Source organism: Ischnura elegans, chromosome 11, assembly GCF_921293095.1.
Source record: "Ischnura elegans chromosome 11, ioIscEleg1.1, whole genome shotgun sequence".
Lineage (NCBI taxonomy): Eukaryota > Metazoa > Arthropoda > Insecta > Odonata > Coenagrionidae > Ischnura > Ischnura elegans.
The window spans coordinates 41,389,293-41,412,742 of NC_060256.1; the positions used below are offsets into that span (position 1 = coordinate 41,389,293).

General features: G+C 35.9%; 2 protein-coding genes across 5 annotated transcripts; one reads left to right on the forward strand and one right to left on the reverse strand.

The window, feature by feature from the left end:
• The first annotated feature begins 758 nt into the window (after window positions 1–758).
• Window positions 759–9,954, forward strand: LOC124167519 (zinc finger protein-like 1). Its single transcript, XM_046545451.1, has 6 exons — window positions 759–1,040; window positions 1,117–1,228; window positions 1,296–1,489; window positions 1,583–1,844; window positions 5,338–5,455; window positions 9,413–9,954. The coding sequence occupies exons 1-6, from the start codon at window positions 939–941 to the stop codon at window positions 9,609–9,611; spliced, it is 987 nt and encodes a 328-aa protein (XP_046401407.1). The 5' UTR covers window positions 759–938; the 3' UTR covers window positions 9,612–9,954.
• Window positions 9,953–23,051, reverse strand: LOC124167520 (3'(2'),5'-bisphosphate nucleotidase 1). Of its 4 annotated transcripts, none has more exons than XM_046545453.1 (7): window positions 22,973–23,051; window positions 22,069–22,205; window positions 20,194–20,406; window positions 17,982–18,030; window positions 17,196–17,216; window positions 14,143–14,429; window positions 9,953–12,774 (listed from the first exon to the last, which is right to left on the reverse strand). In XM_046545453.1, the coding sequence occupies exons 2-7, from the start codon at window positions 22,186–22,188 to the stop codon at window positions 12,499–12,501; spliced, it is 966 nt and encodes a 321-aa protein (XP_046401409.1). In that variant the 5' UTR covers window positions 22,189–22,205; window positions 22,973–23,051; the 3' UTR covers window positions 9,953–12,498. The 4 variants fall into 4 exon arrangements, with proteins under 4 accessions (XP_046401409.1, XP_046401408.1, XP_046401410.1 ...); XM_046545452.1 differs by lacking the exon at window positions 22,973–23,051 and adding an exon at window positions 22,542–22,918; XM_046545454.1 differs by lacking the exon at window positions 22,973–23,051 and adding an exon at window positions 22,409–22,517.
• Window positions 23,052–23,450: the final 399 nt, after the last annotated feature.

Genomic DNA, 23,450 nt, shown 5'->3' on the forward strand with positions numbered 1-23,450 from the left:
TCCCTCTTGACTTGTTAGTTTGACTTGTTGTATGCCTCCAAGGCCGGGTACATAAAAATCGAAATAATTTGTTGTGCCTATCTTCTAGGATTATACAACTCTGGTGGAAGTTTTCCTCTATCATTTAAGATTCAGCAAATCGGTCATGAAAAAGTTCATGGCTATTGCTCTTGGCATGTATTTTCTGCTGGGCCAAAACTCGTTTAATAAACAGACATTTTCTACAAATTCTATTGCCTGATTGAAAAGTATGCTAATTTAATGGCTACCTGCTTCATGAGCGTGTTCTTGGAATTACATACACCAATAGCGCAAAACAGTGTTCCCTCAAGAGCATAAGTGCAGTATACACAAACACAGTATCCACTAGTGGCATAACTATGGTGGGGGTGGGGGGTGGGGGGGGGGAGGGGGTGTCTATAAGGGTAAATTTTTAGTGCCAAAATGATGTAAAAAATGTTTACAGGCATGACATTTTTCAAAAACTTTATCGGACCCCCCTGCCTGCCTGTTGCCTGGGAGGAGGGGGCACCACCCCAGGCCATCTCATCCCCCTCCCAAAGCATATTCCTAGTTATGCCACTGGTATCTATGTAAGGTCTACTGTATATTTGATCTACCCCCCTCATCCCTACCCATAGTAACGCCACTGGGATTCATGGAGTCTCATAAAAAAATCTAATGGATTCAGCAAACTCGCTGATGTTGAAGCATTTTTTTTACTTCATTTGAAATCCCGCCGTCGGCCACCTACCGTGCAAACACGGTATCTCAAAGACAGCTGTGATACGTGGCCGGTAGAGTAATTTTTATAATTCATGTTGACAAGTATTTGTTTATGTTAGCCAGAATACATAGTATTTGTCGAAGAGCATAATGTTTCGGAATATAGGAATGTTCTTTTTTGCATAAAGATCCATTTACATTAAGTAGCCACAATGGGTTTGTGTAAATGTCCTAAGAGAGTCGTGACCAATTTATTTTGTTATGAGCACCGTGTTAATGTTTGTGAACATTGTATGGTTGCCAGTCATGCCAAGGTAAATTTCTACTTAACGAATAACAACAGTAAGTGGATCTCTTAAATTTTGAGCTCTTATCAACATTTTTTTGCAGTGTATTGTGCAGTCCTATTTAAAATGGTTACATGATAGTGATTACAACCCAATTTGCGAATTGTGCTCCAAAGATTTAGCCAGTGGAGATTGTCTAAGGCTGACATGTTTCCGTAAGTTCCTATTTCGTCGAGAATTGAATAGTTTTTACGAGCATGATGTAATTAGTCTCAATTTCAGATGTGTATCACTGGGCATGTTTAGACCGCTATGCTAGGCAGTTACCGCCCACTACAGCTCCTGCGGGGTACACATGCCCGACTTGCAAAGAAGTAATATTTCCGTCGCCTAACTTAGTATCGCCTGTTGCTGATGTACTCCGTCAAGTCCTTGCAGGTGTCAACTGGGCAAGAACGGGTCTTGGATTACCATTAGTACGTTTTCGTATTTCGGAATCATCCCTTGCGTATATTTTTTAAAACTTGGCTCTTTCCTACTAACTAAATTATTTATTTTTGACTTTGTAGTTGAGCGAAGAAAGAGAACACAAAACACCAGTGGAAGTCGAAGAGGTCTCAGCTGTTGAAGATGTTGCCGTTTCTGATGCACGTCCAAATGCAGTGGCACCTCAACCGATGTACACGCACCCGCCTACCAACCGGCAAGCAACGGGATCTAATTCTGCATTTACCACTGCCCCACCAGACTCTTCCCCAGCGAGCTCTGTAATTCATGTGGATGATGGAATTTCGGACTACATGAGAACAGAAAGTTTTCCTTTGTCGTCAGGTTAGTGCTCAGATTTATCTTATTGGCTGATTAAGAAGTTTTTTAAAGGCAACCTATTAGTTTTTCTTCGTTGCTACTATTTTACTCGGTGAATGTAAAGTAGCGCATAGGAATTTTCACTCCTATGATACTCCTTCCCACCCGATTCTTAAAAATTAGCAATTTCTTGTAGCTGTCAGTGAATGGTTGAGGAACATGGAATCGGATCCATTGGTTTGTCTAAACTTCGACGGCCATTGAAAAATATCTATCCGACAAGGTAATTGAAATGGAATCGATGAAATAGTCGAAAGAAAATGTATTCCCAAAGGCCATACTCTTTGCTGTAATGGGTGATTCACTATCCCCCTCCCTGGCGAACGTGTTCATATCCTTCTTTGAAGAACACTGCCAGGAAGAATTCCCCTACTTCCCATGGGTCTGGTATAAGTACGTTGATGACATCTTTGCTGCTTATGAACATGAAGCTTGCCCTATCAAGCACTTCCTTGCACAGCTCAACGATCAATACCCTTCCATAAGCTTCACGTCTGTGGTTGAAAAGAATCGCTCCCTTCCCTTCTTAGACAGTGAAATCTCCGGAACATAGGCTACCAAATCTCTTTCAGCATATACCGTAAACCCACTCACACCAATAACTGTATCTATAGCACTTCCTTTGGCCACAGCAGCCACAAACACGCAGCCTTCCATTCTCTTATTCACCAACTGCTCAATGCACCGATGAGCAAAAAAATTTTTCCAAAGGACAGCAAAGAGTGCGGCCTTTGGGAATTTATTTTCTTTTCTTGAAAATTATTATAAGTAAATATCAATAGCTGTTGAGACTGTAAAAATCTATTTTCTGGTCCTTAATTACATCCTATATTTTACGCCCTTCTAGCTCCTCACTATGCAAATATAAGCTCCTATGAATTTACAATGTAACTTTTTTAAGAGGAAGGTATAGAAGGCTCAATTTTAGTTAAGCTAGGCTTTTGCTTAGAATGTGAAATGATCTGGCCTTGATTTATTTGAGTGTGGTCCGAGGATCTTCCTCTAATGAGGAGCAATCTTATTGCCATTGAAGAAGCATTTGGCAGTTATGTGCTTACAAAAGTTAGCTTAAAATGGAGGAATTAGACTTAGCTGCCAAACAAATATATTGTGATATTTGGTGTCTTAGTAATACTGTGACTTGATATTAGGGGCTGTATTTTGCAAGGACTTATGGACGAGATTGAGCCTTTAAAAATATATTGTGATATTTGGTGTCTTAGTAATACTGTGACTTGATATTAGGGGCTGTATTTTGCAAGGACTTATGGACGAGATTGAGCCTTTAAGTTCTTTTGAGTGTAATGTCTTGGCAATCCTAGGAATTTTTTGTGTCCTGATGTAAAAAATACATCATATTTATTTGTTAAAACTTTTCCAATGGGTCCATAGTGAATAAAACTGTCATAATTTTGAAAACATGATGAAAATTTTGTTGGTTGAAATATCACCAGTAATTAGCGTAATACATCTACTTCTACCCTCTAATCTGAGTGCAATCTCAATAGACATGTGATGGGGGATTTTATAGTTACCACCATTTACACTTCTAAGGTTAATGATGCAAAGATTTTTCCTTACATATTTGAACTACAATGTTAATGTTAAACAGTGGGAGACATAATATGACACCTCCGACCTTTTGAAATAATTCTTTTTTTTGCTCAAGCAAAGCTGATGATTTAATTTTTTTATTCTCATCCATCCTGAAAGAATTAAAATTAAGGTAAAATAAAAAACAACCCAATAGCATAATTAGAATACAACTGACTAAGTTTTTGAAGTCATTAATAAAGGGCACATCAGGAGTGTAAGCAACCTGGTAAAAAAAGATCACCCTCCAAGTTTTAAACGAGAGAGAATATATATTATTATAAATTAATTTCTGTATAACATTTTGATTATTGCCTTCTTTGAGTGTAATCCTTAATTCTATGTTGGAAACAACGAATTATTACAGCAATCCATTCTTCAAAGTGTGTATGTCTTTATTTGTGGGGAAAGGGATTGTATTTATCTGAGTTTTTGATTCAACATTTAGTTTTCTGGGAGTAAAACAGGTATATTTAAAGTACTCAATTGGTGGGCTTTTGTTATTGTAAGTTGAAATCTAGATGTGGGGTTGAGAGATAATCGGGGAACCAGTAAGTACCCAAACACCAGGTATAGTTGCTGTTTTTTATTCAAGTCACATAAAGCGCATCCCAAACTTGACTCCTCACATCACACCATTTTCTTGGTGGGCTTGGTAGCATTAAGTGACCTACCAGTTGTTTGCGTTTAATTATTAATTATAATTATTATAATCAATTTCCTCCTCATCATCTTAGAGCAGCACATTGTCCACTGCTGACCATGCTATAGAGGAGTGAAGACAGACATCTTACCAGGGAGTTTAAATTAAGTTGAAGTAAAAATTTCTAATTTGATAAAGCAAGAAAATTTGGAGGAGACAGGCACATAACCATAGCTCATTTAGGTGCCAGGAAATTTTAACAGGGCTGTAGCAAAGAAGAGAAATGGCTAGAGACAGCATGGTGGGTGATGCAAAGTATGTAATAGGGATTAGGGAAAACCAATGGGTAGTTACTTATCTAATATTAGTGAAAGAATATGAAATATTATGGAGAAATCAATAAAAAAAATGCTTGGCCAATGTAATTAAATGAAAACAACTAGTATTAAAATGGAGAAATTCAGAGAAAGCGTCACAGGAAAATCTTGGTTAAAACTGCCAAAAAGATGAACTTGAGAGAATTTTTGTTTTTAATGGTTTCTCTTCAAAAATAATAAACAATGTTGTCAATATATGATAGTAATATGTTAACAATGCCTGGTTATACAAAAACCTTTCTACTTTGATTGTTATTCTTATGATCTTATTGCTTGCCTTTTTGCACATATGTTTTTAATTTTTGGTCGTATGTACTTAGTGCCTCCATACCAAGCCAGCTTATTTAAAATATTTCCTTGGTGGCAGAGATAAGTGATGAGTTTGATAGGAAACCCAGGATTAGGGGTATTACATGTTGGATATATTTATGATGTATCTTCCACCGTTGGCTGGACATTGAGATGCATACTCTGATTCGTCATCATTGCCACCATCTTGTGTGGCCATGAAGATTCAATAATAATTCTCCTTTATTCATATGTTCGTGATAAGTCGTCTATTATTTCAGTGTATTAAGCGATATTCTATAATTAGTGGTTTACTTAGCAAAGAATTTTTCCAAAACTCAATGATTTTCTGGTAATTATATACAGCTATTGAGGTAACATTATGAAAAGTTTGGCATGATGGAAACACCAATGTTTCTTTTCCATTTTTACATGTTTGTGATAATTATTAAGGCATATAATCATTTTAGTTTGATGTATTTTTTAAGAGTTTTATTTGTCTCTCACTTGGCACTGATTGTCTGAATTCAATTGTTATTGTATTAATTATTTGCAGATCAACCTCCAAAGCGAGTTTTTGAAGCATTAGATGTTTCTAAAGAAGAACAGTTTGACCACGATGAGAACAAATACAAAAGAAGATCCGCAATTGAGTGGTTTTCTCGTTGGTGGAAGTAAGTTCAAAATTTGAAATATTAAGTGGCATAGAAAGTGAACAGCAGAGTTGGGAACAGAAATTAGATAAAGGAAACAAAAGAGATTAACTAGATGTTTAACAGTGCATTTGATTTTCCACTCCATGCCAGCACAGAACAGCATCTCACTCGTATCCCAAAGCCTAAAAGTTTTTGTATATTTCTTTCATGAATTTCTGTACCTAACCCTGTCTAGAACGAAAGTCATGTGGACCCCTTGGCTTCATCTCCTCATATCAAAAGCATTGCTATTTTATTAGTATGGTACTGTTGTAAATATTTAAAGGCAATTTTAATTTTTTACCCATGAAATATTTTTTTTTATGTTAAAAATATTTCATAAAACGGTAAGATAAGGTAGAACTAAACCTTGGCTCATGAAATTTATACAGTCAGAAAAAGAGTACCAGTTACTAGCATGCTTTCATCTGTGATTATGAATGGGTCATTCCTCTTTATTGCAAGGAACATTTGTCCCTTAGGGTCTCCGATTTTTTGGTGATTTTTGATCAAACTAAATACGAACCCCGAGGCTATTTTGTGAAAAATAAATTTGTATGTTTTAGGCTCATAACTTTTTTTGCATATTTGAAAAAAAAAACTTGCCTTGAATCATTTAATTCCTTATTATATTTCACCACCAAATTGTCATATAGCCAAGATTAACGGCTTATTTTAAAGCTAATAGTTGGTGTAAGATACCAAATGTGTAAAAAATTCATTTAATGCCCTTCCTGTGATGTCATATTAAAATACCGTATTTCTCTGGATATAGTCCCCCTCCCCCTAATTTTGAGGCTTCAGTTTCGGGAAAAGTTACAAAAATGCATTTGAATATTGTCCCCCCCCTTTACTTTTACCTAGGGCATTTTCGGAAAAAAGGGGGGGGGACTATATTCAGACTTACATATATGGTATCTAAAAAATTGTTTAAAACTTTTATATAACACTCGTTGTCAGAATTGGCCCAAGCTCTTATTTTATACTCTAAACACATCTACCTTACTCTTCCGAAAGTAAATTTTAGTGGAAACTCATAAATGGATTTTTAGAAAATATTTAAATATTCATTTTTCTCTTGTGCAGTGTTCTGGCTCCTATAATATACCTAAATACATATCGTAAGCTTATAATAAAAGTCTGTGATAACTGCTCCAGACCATAATAATATGACCTGCAGCTTCATTTATAAACTATCAATGTCACTATTGTTTGTTGTCTACATTATAAACAATATGCTTGTGATGAACCTTATGAGAGGGCAGTACTGAAGATATCAATGGGAAAACTGGTTAGCTCAACTTAATTTTCAAGTTTACTCATTCCATAATGGTCAAGTGAGGTATTATTTGTTGTTTTGAAAATATGAGATATAATTTTAACAAATTCTTTAAATTTCATCAAAAGTGGTCCCTGAGTAAGAAGTAATTGTATTATTTCCACAGTGGTCCATGTCATTTTGGTTAGAAGTTAATGTTTATTCAATATTTTACTGTGTTTTAAGTCTTACAGATTTTGCTCTGTAGTTGTTACTTTCATTAGCATGGAGGATTGCTCATGCCTTCCATCAATCATCTCACATATTGTATGGCAGACAATGACTAAATATTTTTTCTGTGGGGGCACCTTTGAAATAAACTATAAGTACATATAGGATGCATAATATGCTATTGTCTATTGCGGTCAATTAATGCAATCCATATAAGTTTTTCTGTAGAATCGTAGTTTTCAAGAACTGGTAAGAACTGCTTGAAAGATGTGCACAGTGCTTTTTGCCTGTTTCAGGCTGATGGATATGAACTTTCTATATTTTGAATGACAATATACAGTAGCCTTAATAAAATGGAGGTGATAGAGAGCATATGCCTTAGAAGCGGGATGTTTCTTGATGAGGGTTTCAAGTTATTTATGGATAAATTTTTCATTGCAACTTTTCCCATTGGATTTACATGATTTTTTTGATTTAATTTCCACTCATAACTCTTCAAAATCGTATTAAATGTTAAATATCCTCCCTTATACTCCTCAAATGTCACTGCATTCAGTGAAGCTATTCTGATCTCGTAATAGGGATGGCCCCAAAATAATTCTGATAAAAATGTAACTATGTAGACATAATTTTAGTGTTAGTGGATACCAATGGTTGTACATTTGGCACCGAATAATCTTGCCCTTAGGAAAATTTATTGCTCTAGTAATTCATACTGTAAATGCCATGTTCCAAAAGGATGAGCAGTATTTGTTGATGATTTATGAGACTATTCTTTAGAATTTATTTTCTGAATTTAATGTTTTAGCATACCTTCAGTGGCTCTTTTTGCCTCTCTGCAAGAGGAAGGAAGGTAAAACATGGAGTGGGCACAATGGATCAATAAATGTCCTAGTGTCAGGGCACCTACGGGAAATCTCCCAATTCATTCAATCTATTGATCAAGGCTAACAAATAAGGGAGTAAAGTTGGAAAAATTGCAAAAAAGGGTAACATATGATGTCTCCATGTTTCTGGGTTTCACCACGTGGATTTTCTTTGTGACGACAGTTTCTTTGGTATTCCAACCGGCGTCTTCAGGGCGATCGACCTGAAGGCACCGGTTGGAATGCCGGAGAAACTGTCGTCATAAAGAAAATCCACGCGGTGAATCCCAGAAACATGGAGACATCATCTAGACAACGCCGCGGAAAACTACGCATCAAGGGTAACATAGTTAATGCAAGTCACCATAACACGTTCAGCGCCGCTTCGGTCATAATGACCGAAAGATGTACTTTGTCTTCACACTGCTTTGGTCATTATGACCGAAGAATGAGCCTTTCTTTTGGCTGCTCTTAGCACGCTGTTGGTCACAACTACTTTGGTGACGCATATGTGACGTGACCGACGCGGCGTGCGTAGCGGAATGCGCTCGAAAACTCAAATGGAAAGGATCCAAGTATAAAAACAAAAGAAAAACACATCGGTGCAATGGGTGAATTCATCTCAAAGTCCACGGCAGGGAATGTGTTAATTTGGGAGGATATTTTTATTTCCAGAAACATTTTAATGTAAACCCTTCATTTTGGTCATAAAAGAAAAATACAGTGGAACCTCGTTAAAGCGAGTACGGGCTATAGCGACACCCCCGCTATAACGAGAGATAGCTGATGCACCGTCAATTGACCCTATAATAAGCGTGTTAAAAAATTCGTTTTTACGAGACCCTTTCGGCGTTGGCTCTCGCCATAGCGAGGGTTTCACCGCCGGAAGACTTTCATCGAGACTCCTTAACCTCTGTAACTGCTAGCGATCTGTTAGAAATGAAGTTAATGGAGTGCTCAGTCTCAAATTCATGTGGTAAACTGTCGTTCGATAAACATAATGATTGACGAAACAATGCTTCGCATGATTTTTATTCAGTGCGGCGCTTATAAATTGTTTGAATAGTTAGTCGTTATTTGAGTAAGGAAATTTAGTGATGCATAAAAACATCGCCTTTCGTCTGGATATATGCTTACATTTATCGGATAGATGTTTATCTGTCGCGGCACCACTCCTGTTCCTGTATATCTGTTTGCAACAGGTATATTGGCTATTATTTGCTCCACCTCCGGTAAAGCGACAATTCGCTATAGCGAGTGTTTATTATTGCACCGTGGGGTGTCGTTATATCAAGGTTGCACTGTACTTTGTTTTATTCCACACTTTATTTTAAATAGTACGACCCGGGTTTCTGCATATCATGCTATCATCAGATGATATGCAGAAACCCGGGTCGTACTATTTAAAATAAAGTGTAGAATAGAACTAAGTATTTTTATTTTATGATGAAGCAGTTCCACAAAGTAACGCCAGAGACTGTACGTTATACCTTCATTATGGAGTCAGAGAAAATGCTTGAGCTATATTTGAGTGGGTTTTTGGGAATACATTAGATTGATGATGGGTAATTTTCATTACAGGAACAGGCAGCCTGTTAGGAGTTCAAGAGGTGGTGGCCATCTGTACCGGCGCTACTGGATGGCTGCTCTTCTCTTTGCCATAGGTCTACTCACTCTGGTTGTCATTTTTTCCAAGCTTGGAAGAATTGCAACAGCAGATGACCCAAATCTAGACCCCCTTCAAAATCCCAACATTCATATAAATAACAATAACAAGTGAAAAATTCACTTCCGCACACAGGTAAAATTGTTTACTCAGAAATGAGGATGAAACAAATTTGAAATGAAAGTAATGTTGATGGTGCAATGTGAGTAAAATATGGTGAAAAGTCAACTGTGAGAAAATTAACGATGCTCCAGTCACCATTAAGTCATTGAGTGAATGGCAAAACTGTTGTCTTTTAACCACAAGTTATTTACTTGAATGTGTTGAGGGAATGGTTTTTTTAAAGGCATTTTGCCAGTAGTGCTACTGCATTCCTAATAAAAAATGTAATCAAGTTATCACTATGATGCTGCATCCTGTATAATATTCAATATATAAAAAATGAAATCACCAAGTCTTTCAAAATATTTTTATCAAACCAAGAATATAACAACACCACTGATATAAAAATATTTTAAAGTATAGTCTGGAAAAATCTTATGAACAGGCACATAAATGATTAACAATAAACAGAAAGTTCCAACCAAATAGAAATGCCTTTATAAATTGACGATTTCAATATCCTGGCATGGAACTTGAGACCTTTGCAGACCAGCTGCATAACACTTGACGGCTCTACAAATAATGATCACTCTTTGTGTTAAACAATAGAAGTAACAGACTTCATCCAAATGGTGAAATAATACGGTTTTCATAAAGTAAAGGCAACTTTTAAATACCAGATACTCAAATATAAATCAATGCTAAGTAGTAACTTGATAATGATGCCAAATAAAATACTGAAACTAATATATGCATATGAAAGTGACAATCAGAGGTGAATATATTAACTATTAATTTCACATACTATAATGTCAAAATAGAAATTTTTTCCCATACACATCTGAGATACATCAAGTCAATGTACCCAGCAGAAAACTAAATAACTCATGATAAGTCAAAAGCATTACTAAACAAAATTGAAATTAAGTAGAACGTTGATGCACTTGAAAAAATCTGGGGACTTTGTGTAATAATTAATTGTAACATGCTTAGCTATGTAATGCCATATTCAGATAACAAAAAACTGACAATCGATAGGCATTAACCTTATTTAATTCTCATAGGGGTTACTCAAATCTACTAAATCACATGACCATGTGTTCATTATGAATCTTACTTAGTGACTCATGGAACCAACGCTGTATTGAAGGTTTTTAAGAAATATAACACAATAAACCATTGAAAATCCTAGTAATTGATGCAAACAGCCCTCCATCATTAATATAACAAAATAAGAAATTTTTTGATGAAACAACAACACAATGCATGTTACTCAAGTCACTCCTTTTTCCTCATTAAACTTGGTGAAGCATAAGAAAAGAGTATGTACTAGCTTCAAGAAATAAATATGGAATAATTGTGGGCCACTATATAACACACAAGGCTTTTGAAAATACGGTTACGTAAGAGATACTTCGTTCAGCTTTTTTGTAGTCATAATATACTCATCTCAAGACCTAAATAATGTAGGAAAGATGAAATAATCTACAATGAATCAAGGGAAATGAGTCTAGTCTTTCATTGGAAGAGAAAAATTCACCCAAGAGATAAAATTGAAGAAATAAGGGTACTTCCAACTAATGAATTGACAAGAGGAGAGAGTGAATAATATTGTGACAATGCTATGTAACAAACTCCATAAATGCCATCATTAAAAGGAGTACATCCATCTAATAAAATGATATAAAATTGAATCAAGTGAACTGGCCTTGCTGGAAGGCAAACAGAATGAACTGAGAAACACATCCAAAAGTTCTAGCATGGCTGATATCGACAACACCCAAACAGAGACCTCCGAACTGCATAATGGCCATACTCTGTTAAGTAGGCATAGCTTTCATGAATTAAGTTCCTTAATTACCAACATCTATAACACAAGGAAAGTAATATTCACGAGTTGAATCCTCAAACAAGCCAGTACCTTAACAATAGCATTGTCAATGTCAAAATATAGCATGAACAGACGCAACCTATGCCAAATTTTAAGTTTCAATTTGAAGGAAGCTATTAATTCTGGAGTAAAATAAATATATTACACATGTTATAGCTAGAAGACACCTAAACAAACATTTAAATCCTAGCCAAATGATAGTGGAAATTCTGTGTGGTCTATTAGCATGGATGGTAAAAGACTTCTTTTGAGATTCTATGTAGGGTCAAGGGTAGATGTAATAGTAAGTAAACAAGTCCTAACCAAGAATGTAACTCAGGGTCAACATTTCCATCACAAATTATCATCACATTTTTGGCAAAATTAAGTTTTCCCTACAAGTCCTCACCAGAAATGAGTAATATGGCAATCACTAGATTCAAGATTAATAGAAAAATGTATCTTGAGAAAACTGATTTTGTTTGTTAATCATCGTTATAACATAAGGTAAAAATGAGTGACACTAAATAGCTCTCAAACCTCGGCGATGGTCAATTCAGGGTATTAAAGGCAAATGTGATACTTGGGTACCCTTTCTCAGCAGCACTTGTTGATAACTGTTCATTAATCTATGGAATTACAATGTATTTATTAGATTATTGACAATGAATTTTTTATGGAAGCCACTATACATACCCAAGAAACACAAAGGATTGCTACAGGGCTGAATATCATCTTGTCATAAATAAAAAAATTAAAAAGGACTGCCGACTTTCAAAACTATATATGAATAGTTTCTCTAGCTAAACCCCTAATAAGAAATTGTGATAAACCAGAGTAGGAAAATTTTCAGGTTGAACTGGATTGCTTTACAATAACCAAATATAAGGATTTTAGGGCCTTAAAACTGTTAACTTGAAATAAAAGCGACAAAATTAACAAAATTTCAATACAACAAATCAGACATTGATCAATCCGTGGTTTCTATAGAATTCTGGATCACAACAGCACCAACTTTATGTGATATGACTACCTGGATGATGGCTTGGAGAGCAATTGACGTACTGATTCTGGAATGCGACTGAAATACCACGAATGGTCCTCTCCAGGAGCTGTTCCTAGGACCCCACCACTATTACGGTGTTCTACCTCAGCATGGTATTGGTATGGTTCTCCTTTAACCATGTCAGTTAACCTCCCTCCAACTGCATGCAGAATCGCTTCAGGCGCGCAAGTGTCCCACTTCTTACAGCCACCACTTGCAAATACATATGCATTTGCTTTCCCCTCCAACAACAGCAACACCTACAACAAAATAAACAGTCTTCCTCAGAGAAAACATCTATCACCTGAATCAGGAATGGCAAAAGTTTTGGGGACAAAGTGCCGAAGTTAATAATATAAAAGGCTTACACGGAGCTCTTAATTATGTAGCTAACAGGCATTTAAACAATTTGGCTGATTTAGATAATTTTTAAAATAAAATGGAAAACTATTCAAGTCTTTATCCATGTGGCAAAGAATATTAAGGGAGGGAAGACAATTAAAATTTAAAGCCTCAGCCACTTCTTTCTCACTTAGTATGACAACCAACTCTCTCGATTAAATGAAACATGGCCCCTAATCACGCCATGAAATTTATGCTTACATTTAGACAGTGAAATGAAGTTTTCAAAAGAGTTTGCTGAAATCTTATACGTAAAAAATTCTATACTGCTCACTCTTACCCAAAAATAGCATACACACAGGGGCCACAAATTTTTAAATTGCTAATGTATTGAGTTTTCTCTCACACAATTGGGATAAAAAGCCATTTCAGTACACATATAGTGGACAGATTCGCTTCACATATGTAGTGGACAAATTCCACTGAAGTGAACTAAAAAGTGCAGTATCCTTTCCTAATAATTCTTGAACTAATAGGTAACACAACAATAATTAATTTTAATTCTTAAATCTCATTATTTATAACATTTAAACATCAATGAGTTAAAATTTATGGCACCCATCAAATAAAGGGGCAGCTGCATTGGGGTAAATAGCACCAGTCCCAATTCACTGGCATGTACGGTCCACTGAATTTGTCCACTACAGACTTAAGTGAAGATAATCAATAGAACTTAATAAAACTTACAAGATAAAACTTCACATAAGTATGTAGTGGACAAATGCCACCGAATTTGTCCACATACTCATGTGAAGATATTAAAGTTTTTCAACACAAGACACCATTTTTATGCATTCTTATTCCTCATTGAACTCATCCTAAATGTGCATCCTCTTTCATCATCTCCCTTAGAGCTTACACTTATTCCTAAACTTGAATGACAAGAGAAACAAGCATGATTTTTAATCTACTATCAGGATTAAAAAAAAGCTAAAAAGTGCAGTATCCTTTCCTAATAATTCTTGAACTAATAGGTAACACAACAAATATTAATTTTATTTCTTAAATCTCATTATCTATTACATTTAAACATCAATGAGTTCGAATTTATGGCACCCATCAAATAAAGGGGCAGCTGCATTGGGGTATATAGCACCAGTCCCGATTCACTGGCATGTACTGTGCATCAAAGATTTTTGAAGAGAGTTTAGGAGGATGCCGGAACTTATACGAACATTTTCCCACATTGCTGTGAGTGATGTGCCACTAAAAGAGTTAAAACTCACTTTGTGCCCAGCACCACCCACACGGAGAATCTCATCGGGAGTCATAGCATCCAGAGCAGACTGCACTGTGGCATCCAAGTGTGATCTTGTGGTGCAGATCACCCTCTGGTCCTTTGGGGCAGATCCAACAGTAAAACCACCAAAGCCACACCCATCGATGCCCCATATGGTGCGACCCAATGGAGCTCCCTCTTTCAGATAGTTGTAGTATGGCTGGTGGATCACACCACCGACAGCCTTATTACCAACAGCAACCCCAATCAGCACCGTCACATGATCCAGCAGGCCTACCAATTGATGACCAAGTCAGTACATATTGAGTTTCATTGCGAGCATAAATGATGGCAGTTATCATATGGCTGAATTGTTTTGACAAGATTCTATCTGAAACCACGTTGGTTTCTAGAAATATAATTTAGACCACTTGCTGTCGTTTTATTTATGACACCATTAAGACAAAGTTGATACATATCATTGGATGCGAGTTATTTTAATTTCCTCAAAAATGCAGAAAAAGTCATTTTTTCATTCCGATGAACAATCAAATAGAATTTATATCCCATTATGCCATTTTAATTCAAAATTTAAGGTGGAACTATGTCAAACCAATGCAGTGATGTGTCGAGTACAAAACAAGTTCACTCACACGTTTTCATTAAGAAGCCAATCAGGAATTCAAAACTTCTCATGCAAAACTAACTGCATAACAACATACATTTTTGTCTAAAATGGCAAAGGTTACATGCATCTAACAACAATTATGAAATACATGAAAAACAAGAGTGATGTTAATAAGATTTAAAAAAATGCAACAATTACATGCCCACAACAACTACATGATAACTACTTAACTAAAGACTTGAGAGACTATACACAAAGGCTTGGATTGCTTGAGCAATTGAGAAAATATATCTTTCACACTGACAAAGACAACATCATGTTAGAACCGCACTATATTTATAGGTCCAACAGAAATGATAAATAACTCTTGTGGAACTCCTTTCTTTTTTTTTGTAAGGGCTTGTGTCCAAACACCCTACCCCCATACACATACACCCCACCATACACAATTGAGGTGACTTGAAAGGTAGTAGGTAGATGTAAAAATGCATTAATTATTTTGAGAATTTATTAAAAAAGACAAAACTGGTCATTGGCCCAAACGGTAGACTTGTGCTCTTGCCACAAGCTGACTAGCTATGGGCCTGTGATGTGAGGGGACTCATAGTGGAAAAAGGGTGGAGAACGCAAATTTTGAAGGCCAATATCTTTGCTCAATATACACCTTAGCACAGGAAATTTCATATTTGTGCTTATATTGCCAAACATTACCATCCTACCAATTTTGATTGAAATCTGCAGAGTACATCTTGGGAGAGTCCCTTGCGAACCAAGACGCCATAGATCTCAAATGGAGGAGGGACCCAAGCAAAAATGTCAATTTTAACTTGCCCCCCAGTATGACAGTACTTCTCCAAATTAGACTCGCCCATACCCAAAACTATTGAGTTTTCTCTGAGTAAACTGGAACAAAAAGCCATTTAAACAGGCCTGCCTCAGTAGTATTTGCCTAATACATACTTATGCGACGATATTAAATGTTTTCAACATAAGAAACCATTTGTATGAATTCCTATTCCTCATTGAGCTAATTCTGAAAGCGGGTTATAACTTGGAAACACTTACAATATGACTACTTAAACTGCAAATTTCCTTTTAGAGTGTTAGAAGCCTAGTTGGTCTAGGATTTTATTTACCCATTTAGAAGTGCAACAGCAACATTTACTCATGCATTAATTCATTACCGATTTATCAAGTGTGAACGCACAGGATTGAGTGATTTCAACATTCATGTCCATGACTTTAAGATTCAAAATAAATCCCTTCTTGCAAATGTTATCATCTAGATGATTGTATTAGTGCAATATATAATTTTATTTAAGAATTTAAAAAGAAAACTTTGCGAGGCATGAAAAAACCAGACATTTGGAGGATTTACCCTCACTACCTAAGTAATGGTGGGGCAGAGACCTTCCCTGCTAATCCAAAGGCCGAGTGATTGAATTCTGCGTAGGTAGGTTCATCCACATCCAGGGCTTGGTTGTGTGTGACTTTCCATGAAGTTAATTATAAGAGAGAATGATAGAGTCCCAACATTGCTCACAATAAAGATGAGATTAGTATCACATTTCTGACTCCTACTACATATGCATGTACTATATTCATGAAAGATGTAAGGACCTTTCACATATATGTAAGACTAATCTGAGAAATGAATGCATACTCATGAATTAGATTTCAGACATTCTGATATGCACTTCCCAAAAAGAACAAAACAGAACTGTTCACATACTCATTTCTTCAGGTCCACCTGGCTTAAATTAAAGTCAGTGTCTACCAATATGCAGACAGTATCTACAGTCAGGTATGTCCCATGTTATACCAGAGTGCATGTACTCACGGAAACCACATGTCACGGTTCCAATAACCACTACATTTCATAAAAATTACTAAAATACTGCTACATATAGGTAACACAGAGGGGAAGGAATCTCTTGGAGTACAACTGTTAACATATCTTCAGGATTTTTTTGCCTCTGCTACATTTCAACTATTCAATGCAGGCGGCAAACTCATTGGTTCAACAAATTGCACTATGATGCAAAAAAAGATAACGAGCAAACATATTACTAAAATTAAAGCTTTGAGAATCTCATGCAGCTTCAGCCCAATCAGACAGTAGTTCAGCCCTTGATGGAATATTTTTTCAATATAAATCACAAACTCATGCTATGCATGCATTAATTATGATTAGTAGTTCACATACTTTTGTAACATCCTATGTAGAATAACTACAAATGTGGCAGGCAAAACATTAATTACACAGCACTACACTAGTAATAAATAATAACTGTAACCGATTCACTTCTAAGAACTATGTACCTACTGGAAAAAAACAGGATACACACTTTAATGCAAATGTTATACTAAACAAGTAAGCACATCTAATTAATGAAATCTGAGGTGATAAAATTCAAAGCATTGACTCTTACTTGTGTTTTTTGACTTCCAGGCTTTCAGAGACCAGCATTGTAGAAAAAAGGAGGACTTACATAAATTTTCATTAAATTTGTCACATTACATAACAGAATAGAAAAAATTTCATTTAGAAATAAGGTTCACCATTTCCACTGGTAGACAGGTAAACAATGGGATAATTACGAATACATCGGTGAGACAAGACAGTGTAAATATCATTTGAGGGTTAGGAATCTATTCGGTGAACATTTTTCTCAGATAGGTTCAGTCAGGATAGTTCTCTACAGGCAAAAATTAAGAACAATATGAGCCAAGAGATGGAATAGCCTCTCCAGTCTGGGAAAAGTTACTGAGAGAAATAGCCAATCAGGGAAAAGCAAGGCAAGAGTGGCAATATAATGATTGAGAAAATTGCATCCCATCACCTTCAACCTGAAGATACCATTAGGATCACAGGCAAAACCAACATCAACCAAAATTCTGTATTCGATAAAACCCAGATACATGGAGAATTATTAATTCTCCCAGAAAAACCAGAGAAGCAATATGAAATGAAAATTTAACCTTATCACAAATGGCCAAAAATTCCAGCTGATATTATCACTAAGAGTGTCTAAAATTTACTTCAACCTTGCAGCTAATTTCAGTTAATGGGGATATATTACAACAAGCACGTGTATTTTCCACAGTATGTAAAACTTCCAGGAAGCAGAATCGCAAATATGTAGCTGAAGTAATACATATGCAATCCTTATACTATCAGGCAAAATTACTAGTTAAAAAGTCAATATTCCTCTTACCTTGGGTGTATTCTGAGGTACCATCAAGAGGATCAACCCATATTACCATCTGAAATGAGAAATAACAATAATTTTAAAAACTACTAACCATGCATGAATAACCAATTGAACTGACTTCGCAGACAAATTAAAGCCAATTTTCCTTTTTACACGCTTATGATTTAAGGGCTAGATTTGAATAACTGAAAAACAGTTTCATCACGAAACAAAAAATGTGGTCATGATATTGAAGTTTCATCAGATAGATAGAATAAAAATTATCAAATAAAATCAAAGCCAATTTTCTTTTGTACATGCTAATGGTTTAAGGGCTAGATTTGAATAACTGAAAAACAGGTTCATCATGAAACAAAAAATGTGGTCATGATAATGAGGTTTTATCAGATAGATAGAATAAAAATTGATCAAATACAATCAAATATATGTATTTGGGATCAGGAATTTTACGTCATGACATTTTCACTACTTCCTCAATAGGAAAAAATTCATATGAGAGAGCCTTGAACCTGCATCTCCATCTATTATGTCTAACCACATGTAAACACAATCAGCGAGAGTATACCTTACATGAACTAGTTCTACAGAGAATCAATATGAAGTAAAATTTCAGCACTATTTTTCTCATAAAACTGAACCTCACTATCACCCTATCCCACTATAGGAGTAATAAGTAGTCAGAATCTTTACTATTATTCTTGCAATGACTTCTTGTGAAAGGTTTCAAAATAATAATTCATACATCTTTATGTCTTGCAATTGTTTTGTGGAATGGTAGTGGATGGGAGAGTTGTCAGTAACAGCACTAAAGCCTGAATCACACGATCATTACACATCACTATCGCGATCACTGCGCAAAATGATCGTCGCCGGCAATTGTTTTTCGCGATCGCGATGAGGATTCTCATCGCTATTTTTCATCACTCGTGCGGTCGCTTTTTCCGTCCCTAAAATCCCATATCAGCCAATCGGAACGCATGACCACATGGTGTGATTGCAGCGCAGCGTTTGACAATTGTGGGAACGACATAGATAAACAAACACGCTATATATATTTCCGTGATGTGGGTCCTATGACAGCGAGCTATGATATTGGAAATGATGCGAAAAGCGACGGCGGGAGTGACCGTGTGATTAAGAAAAATGATCACTAGAGCGATTGCTTTTCCCGACGGGAAAAGTGATCTCGACAGAGATCACTTTTGTGACGAAAAAAAATGATCGTGTGATTCAGGCTTAAGATTTTCATTCAACACTCCATAATGGAAGAGTAAGAGACAGGAACCTACAAACATATTAAGAATAACTTTCCCACTGCTTGGCAAAAGAATTGCTAATAACCAATGAACCAGGGGCACAGCTAAGAATTAAGGCTAAGGGGGGGGGGGGTTTAGGTGCAACTAATACTTAGGGGTGTGGGGGGTGTTGCATACCTGCCAGGGTAAGTGGGAGTTGCAGCGGCCCTCCTCCAGAAAATTTTTAAGACTAATGGTTCAAAATGGTGAGTTTTACGGCTTTCTGAGGGATATTTGATTAATCCTAACACTATTATATAAGTAATACTACTCCATTAAGTAAAATGGATTAAACTTAAAGGTTCTTTCAGCTGTGGGGGGGTTTTATCCCCCAAAACACCCCCCTCGCTGTGCCACTGAATGGGACAAAGTATTTAATCAACAAACACGATTTCTTGCCACCAAAAATTATGATGGGTTAATCATCTGTAATACCGATTATGGCTTTGTGATATGAATGCATAACCATACACTAGAAAAGCAGCAGTATCATGGGTCATATGCAGTTATACAGACTGTCCCACACATCGTGAGTCTTTTTTGACCTCTAATTTTAGTACATAACTTCGCTTTGGGCAATATTCATGAAAATCGGCATATTTATGGGGAAAGGTGCTAAGTTTTGTTGACTGCAAGCAAAATTTTACAATTTTGACTTTTTGACCACACATTGTGGGTCCAAACCAAAATTTTAAATTTGCCTTATGGGGTATTATTTCAATGCTAAAATAATCGAGACAGACAGAAAAAAAGTCTGAATTTCATCGACCAAGATGTCACTTCTTAAGTTTTCGGACATGAGAAATATGCACTCAAAGAGGGGATCTGTGCACCAAACATAAGCCATTAAAATCTTGTGCATGAAATTGTAAATTTTGAGCTGAGGTATGGAACAGAGGTGATAAGGACAACCATCTTACCTCTTCCTCTTTAATAGATTTGAGGTTGTCTGGGCATGAAAGTCCCAAAACACTTGGCTCACTGTCTGTGACCTTCCAGTCAGATGGTACATCTCCAGAAACACTCTCTCCTTCTTCACCAATAATTCTGATTCCTGGAAACTGTGAGCTAAGAGATGCGATAATGGAGCGTTGAGCAGATCTATCAGCCTCCGTTTGCAAATCATTTTTCCCCTAGAAAATATCATTAAAGAGACAACATTATTTTTTACTACCTCATCATTGTTGCTTAAAAAGGTAGTAAAGAAAGGGTAAAACAATGGAGAACATGCAATTCCACAGTTCTATGATTCCAGATCACGACACTGAAAATTAGTTGCATAAACATATATAAATATAATGATAATATAAATTATTACAAATCAAAAAATAATACAAACATATATAAAAACTGAAGACCTAGTGCAAGGGGGGCCAAAACATTGCATACTAATAACTTTATCTATTTATGTTTTCAAATGAGGAAAAATATAAGTCAATTAAGTCAATACTTTAATCCATGACTGTGTCTGTATGCAATCATTTGTATGTTTTTGATGAAATCAATAGCATTCGTAGCGGGGCATAGATGATATCAGCCAGAGCCATCAAGAAGAAGTTAACCATGGCGGTATTTAAAATGTGGTGCAGAGGGAGAATAATGAAAATCAAATGGATCAACTAACGAGGAAAAGTGGACGACAACCCTAAAAAGACAGGATGGCTTCATCAGCCACATCATCAGACTAGATTGTCAGGTGAAGACAATCATCGAAGGATAAGAGGCAAGTAAGGAGAGCAAGGTGTAAACTATGAGGAATAATTATCAAAGGATTTTAAAGTAAAGAATTACATAAATATGAAGAGGCAATTTGGCAGGAGGAGGTAGGGTAGAGGAGAGCTGCTTCCCACCAATCTAATGTTTGTTGACTGATGATGTTGGCATCAGAATCAATTAAAATAAAAATCTGAGAAAGAGTGGTTCATGAAGTACACATGAATAACAGTAGTTTGATAGGTGGCTACAGCAATAAGATGCAAATCATAAAAAGGCATTGATTTTTGAGTTTTTTTTGTGACTGTGACCTACTTTGTTCGTATTTTAAAATTTTGAATGTTATTTTTTTGTGATTGTGAGCACTTTATTTTTAATTTTTGTTCTTGAACTTTGGGGCTGTTCACCTAATAATTATGTTTATCGTAGGAAAACATTTAACACAATAAATAAGTACTCAATCTGAAATATGGTGAAGACTCTTGTAAGGTTAAAGTTTGTGGGGACGATCAACCAAAGCCAGTGGCCATGAGATCATACAGCGCTCTTAATTTTATTGGTTGTCTATGATTAATTGATGAAACAATTTGATAAAATACGTATATTTTAACAAATTGTTTCATCAACTAATCATAGACAACCAATAAAATGTAGAGCACATGATTCTTTGATGATCAATTTCTAATTTGATGAAAAATAATTTTTGAGTTTGTTTCCATTGAATTCCTTGGTAGGGTTAAATAAGGAATGTATGAAAATCTCTATAAATTATTCATACGAAGCAAAGAAAAAGAAGCTTATCTAAAATGGGTTAGCATTAATTAATCACAGATTCCATGCAAAGAGTGTACATTAATTATAAACTTTTAATAGTACACAATCACTATGCCAAACATAAGTTAATAGTTGAATAGTGATGGAAAACTGAAAAGAGAAACGATCAAGATGAATAAAACAATATAATATAGGCTACCTCAGCATTACAGCAAGGGGGTATAAATTGGGTAACAATATTTTCCGAATGAGTATGTTCCACCAAATTTCCGATAGAAAGCCAATGGAAGTTATTTATAGGTACTCACCTTTTCTACTATTCCCAAATCTCCTTTACTCATAATATCGCGGATAATTTCGCCAGCACGGTTTGCAACATTAACTGATGTTGCGACTACTCGAAGAATTAACGGAGCTGAGGATGCCATTTCCTATGTTTTTGCAACTGAAAGCGACAAAGGAAATAACCATTAGGAGCTTACGGGTGATAGATGATCACCATGTTTAAAGTAAAGCTAAATAACGAATATCGGTAGGTAAATAGCAATTTAATATACGACGCCCAAGTCGACATCGGCGAAAGTAAAACATTTCACGGCAGATATCGGAGAATACATCTGGATACTGTCAATATACAAACTCCAGTACCTAAATATGCACACGAACTGATTCAAAATTCAACGCTCAGAACAGCAAAATTTATTTAAAGAAGAAACAACTCCAATAATGAGGCCGCGCGTACCAAGACCAACCGTTAAAGATTTTACAGATGTGTCATTACCAAAAGTTCTCTAAAAGATTAGTCCTTGTTCTGAATTTCACAGCTGAAGGACAAATGTCCACGCAGTCGTTATCTCTATCACGGATGAATAAATACTTCCGGGTCAATAGAAAAACTAGTCATCTGGTTCCACGGATAAGCTTCCACGAACAGCGAAAAACAAAAACGCTGGGCGAAGCATTCAGCAGCAAAAAAATGGCAGAACCACGGAGAGCCAACTGGCACTTTTCCTCAAATAATTGGATCAATTACAGCGTAATTGCTCGGCCGCAAAATAAAGTCGCTGTTTTTTGCTCGGATTTTTCCTTTTGTTACATCTATACATTTTTTTGATGCGCCTACAAACCATGGCAACTTATTGCGCTAAAGAGCTAAAAATGTACTAAATTTCTTCTGAACAACAAATAAAACACTTCATTAAATAGTATTACCAAATTTTCCTCGTTAACGTTTTCCTGTACAAGTTTATAAACAAAGGGGATGGCGCATTTTCTTACGTCTACTGTTACCACCGTACCGCGCCGGTAGTTAGCAAAGAAAACGCGAGAGGGCACGCCACTGAATTTTTGCGCGCGAGTTTGTAGTACGATGTATAAAGAACTCAGAGTAAGATAAAGAATGAAAATCGTTGATATGTGAAATTATTCTCCGAGATATTAGCCAGGTACTAAACTATGTTGCAAATCTATTTCCAAGATGTATAAGTATCTATAGAAGAGAGTAGATGAGAAGCAAAAACATCGCTCGATAACATCAGGGAGCTGGGAAAAAATGAGAGGATAAAATGATACAGAATTCAAGGTAAATATTTATGATCAGAATTCTTTCAGCTTATTGATAAATTCCAAAATCCTTTCTTTTCTGTTTATTTTACGATTCATATATATAACTATTGGAATACTGACTTCG

What these genes read in the sequence shown, in the direction of transcription:
- LOC124167519 (XM_046545451.1), top strand. Translation starts at nt 939, where the DNA reads ATGGGTTTGTGTAAATGTCCTAAGAGAGTCGTGACCAATTTATTTTGT. An exon ending in TGGTTGCCAGTCATGCCAAG is followed by an intron (nt 1,041 to 1,116) that starts GTAAATTTCTAC and finishes ATTTTTTTGCAG; the next exon opens with TGTATTGTGCAGTCCTATTT. An exon ending in CGGGTCTTGGATTACCATTA is followed by an intron (nt 1,490 to 1,582) that starts GTACGTTTTCGT and finishes TTGACTTTGTAG; the next exon opens with TTGAGCGAAGAAAGAGAACA.
- LOC124167520 (XM_046545453.1), bottom strand. Translation starts at nt 22,188, where the DNA reads ATGGCATCCTCAGCTCCGTTAATTCTTCGAGTAGTCGCAACATCAGTT. An exon ending in CTGGAAGTCAAAAAACACAA is followed by an intron (nt 14,430 to 17,195) that starts GTAAGAGTCAAT and finishes ATCAATTGGTAG; the next exon opens with GCCTGCTGGATCATGTGACG. An exon ending in TGGGTGGTGCTGGGCACAAA is followed by an intron (nt 12,775 to 14,142) that starts GTGAGTTTTAAC and finishes ATTTTGTTGTAG; the next exon opens with GTGTTGCTGTTGTTGGAGGG.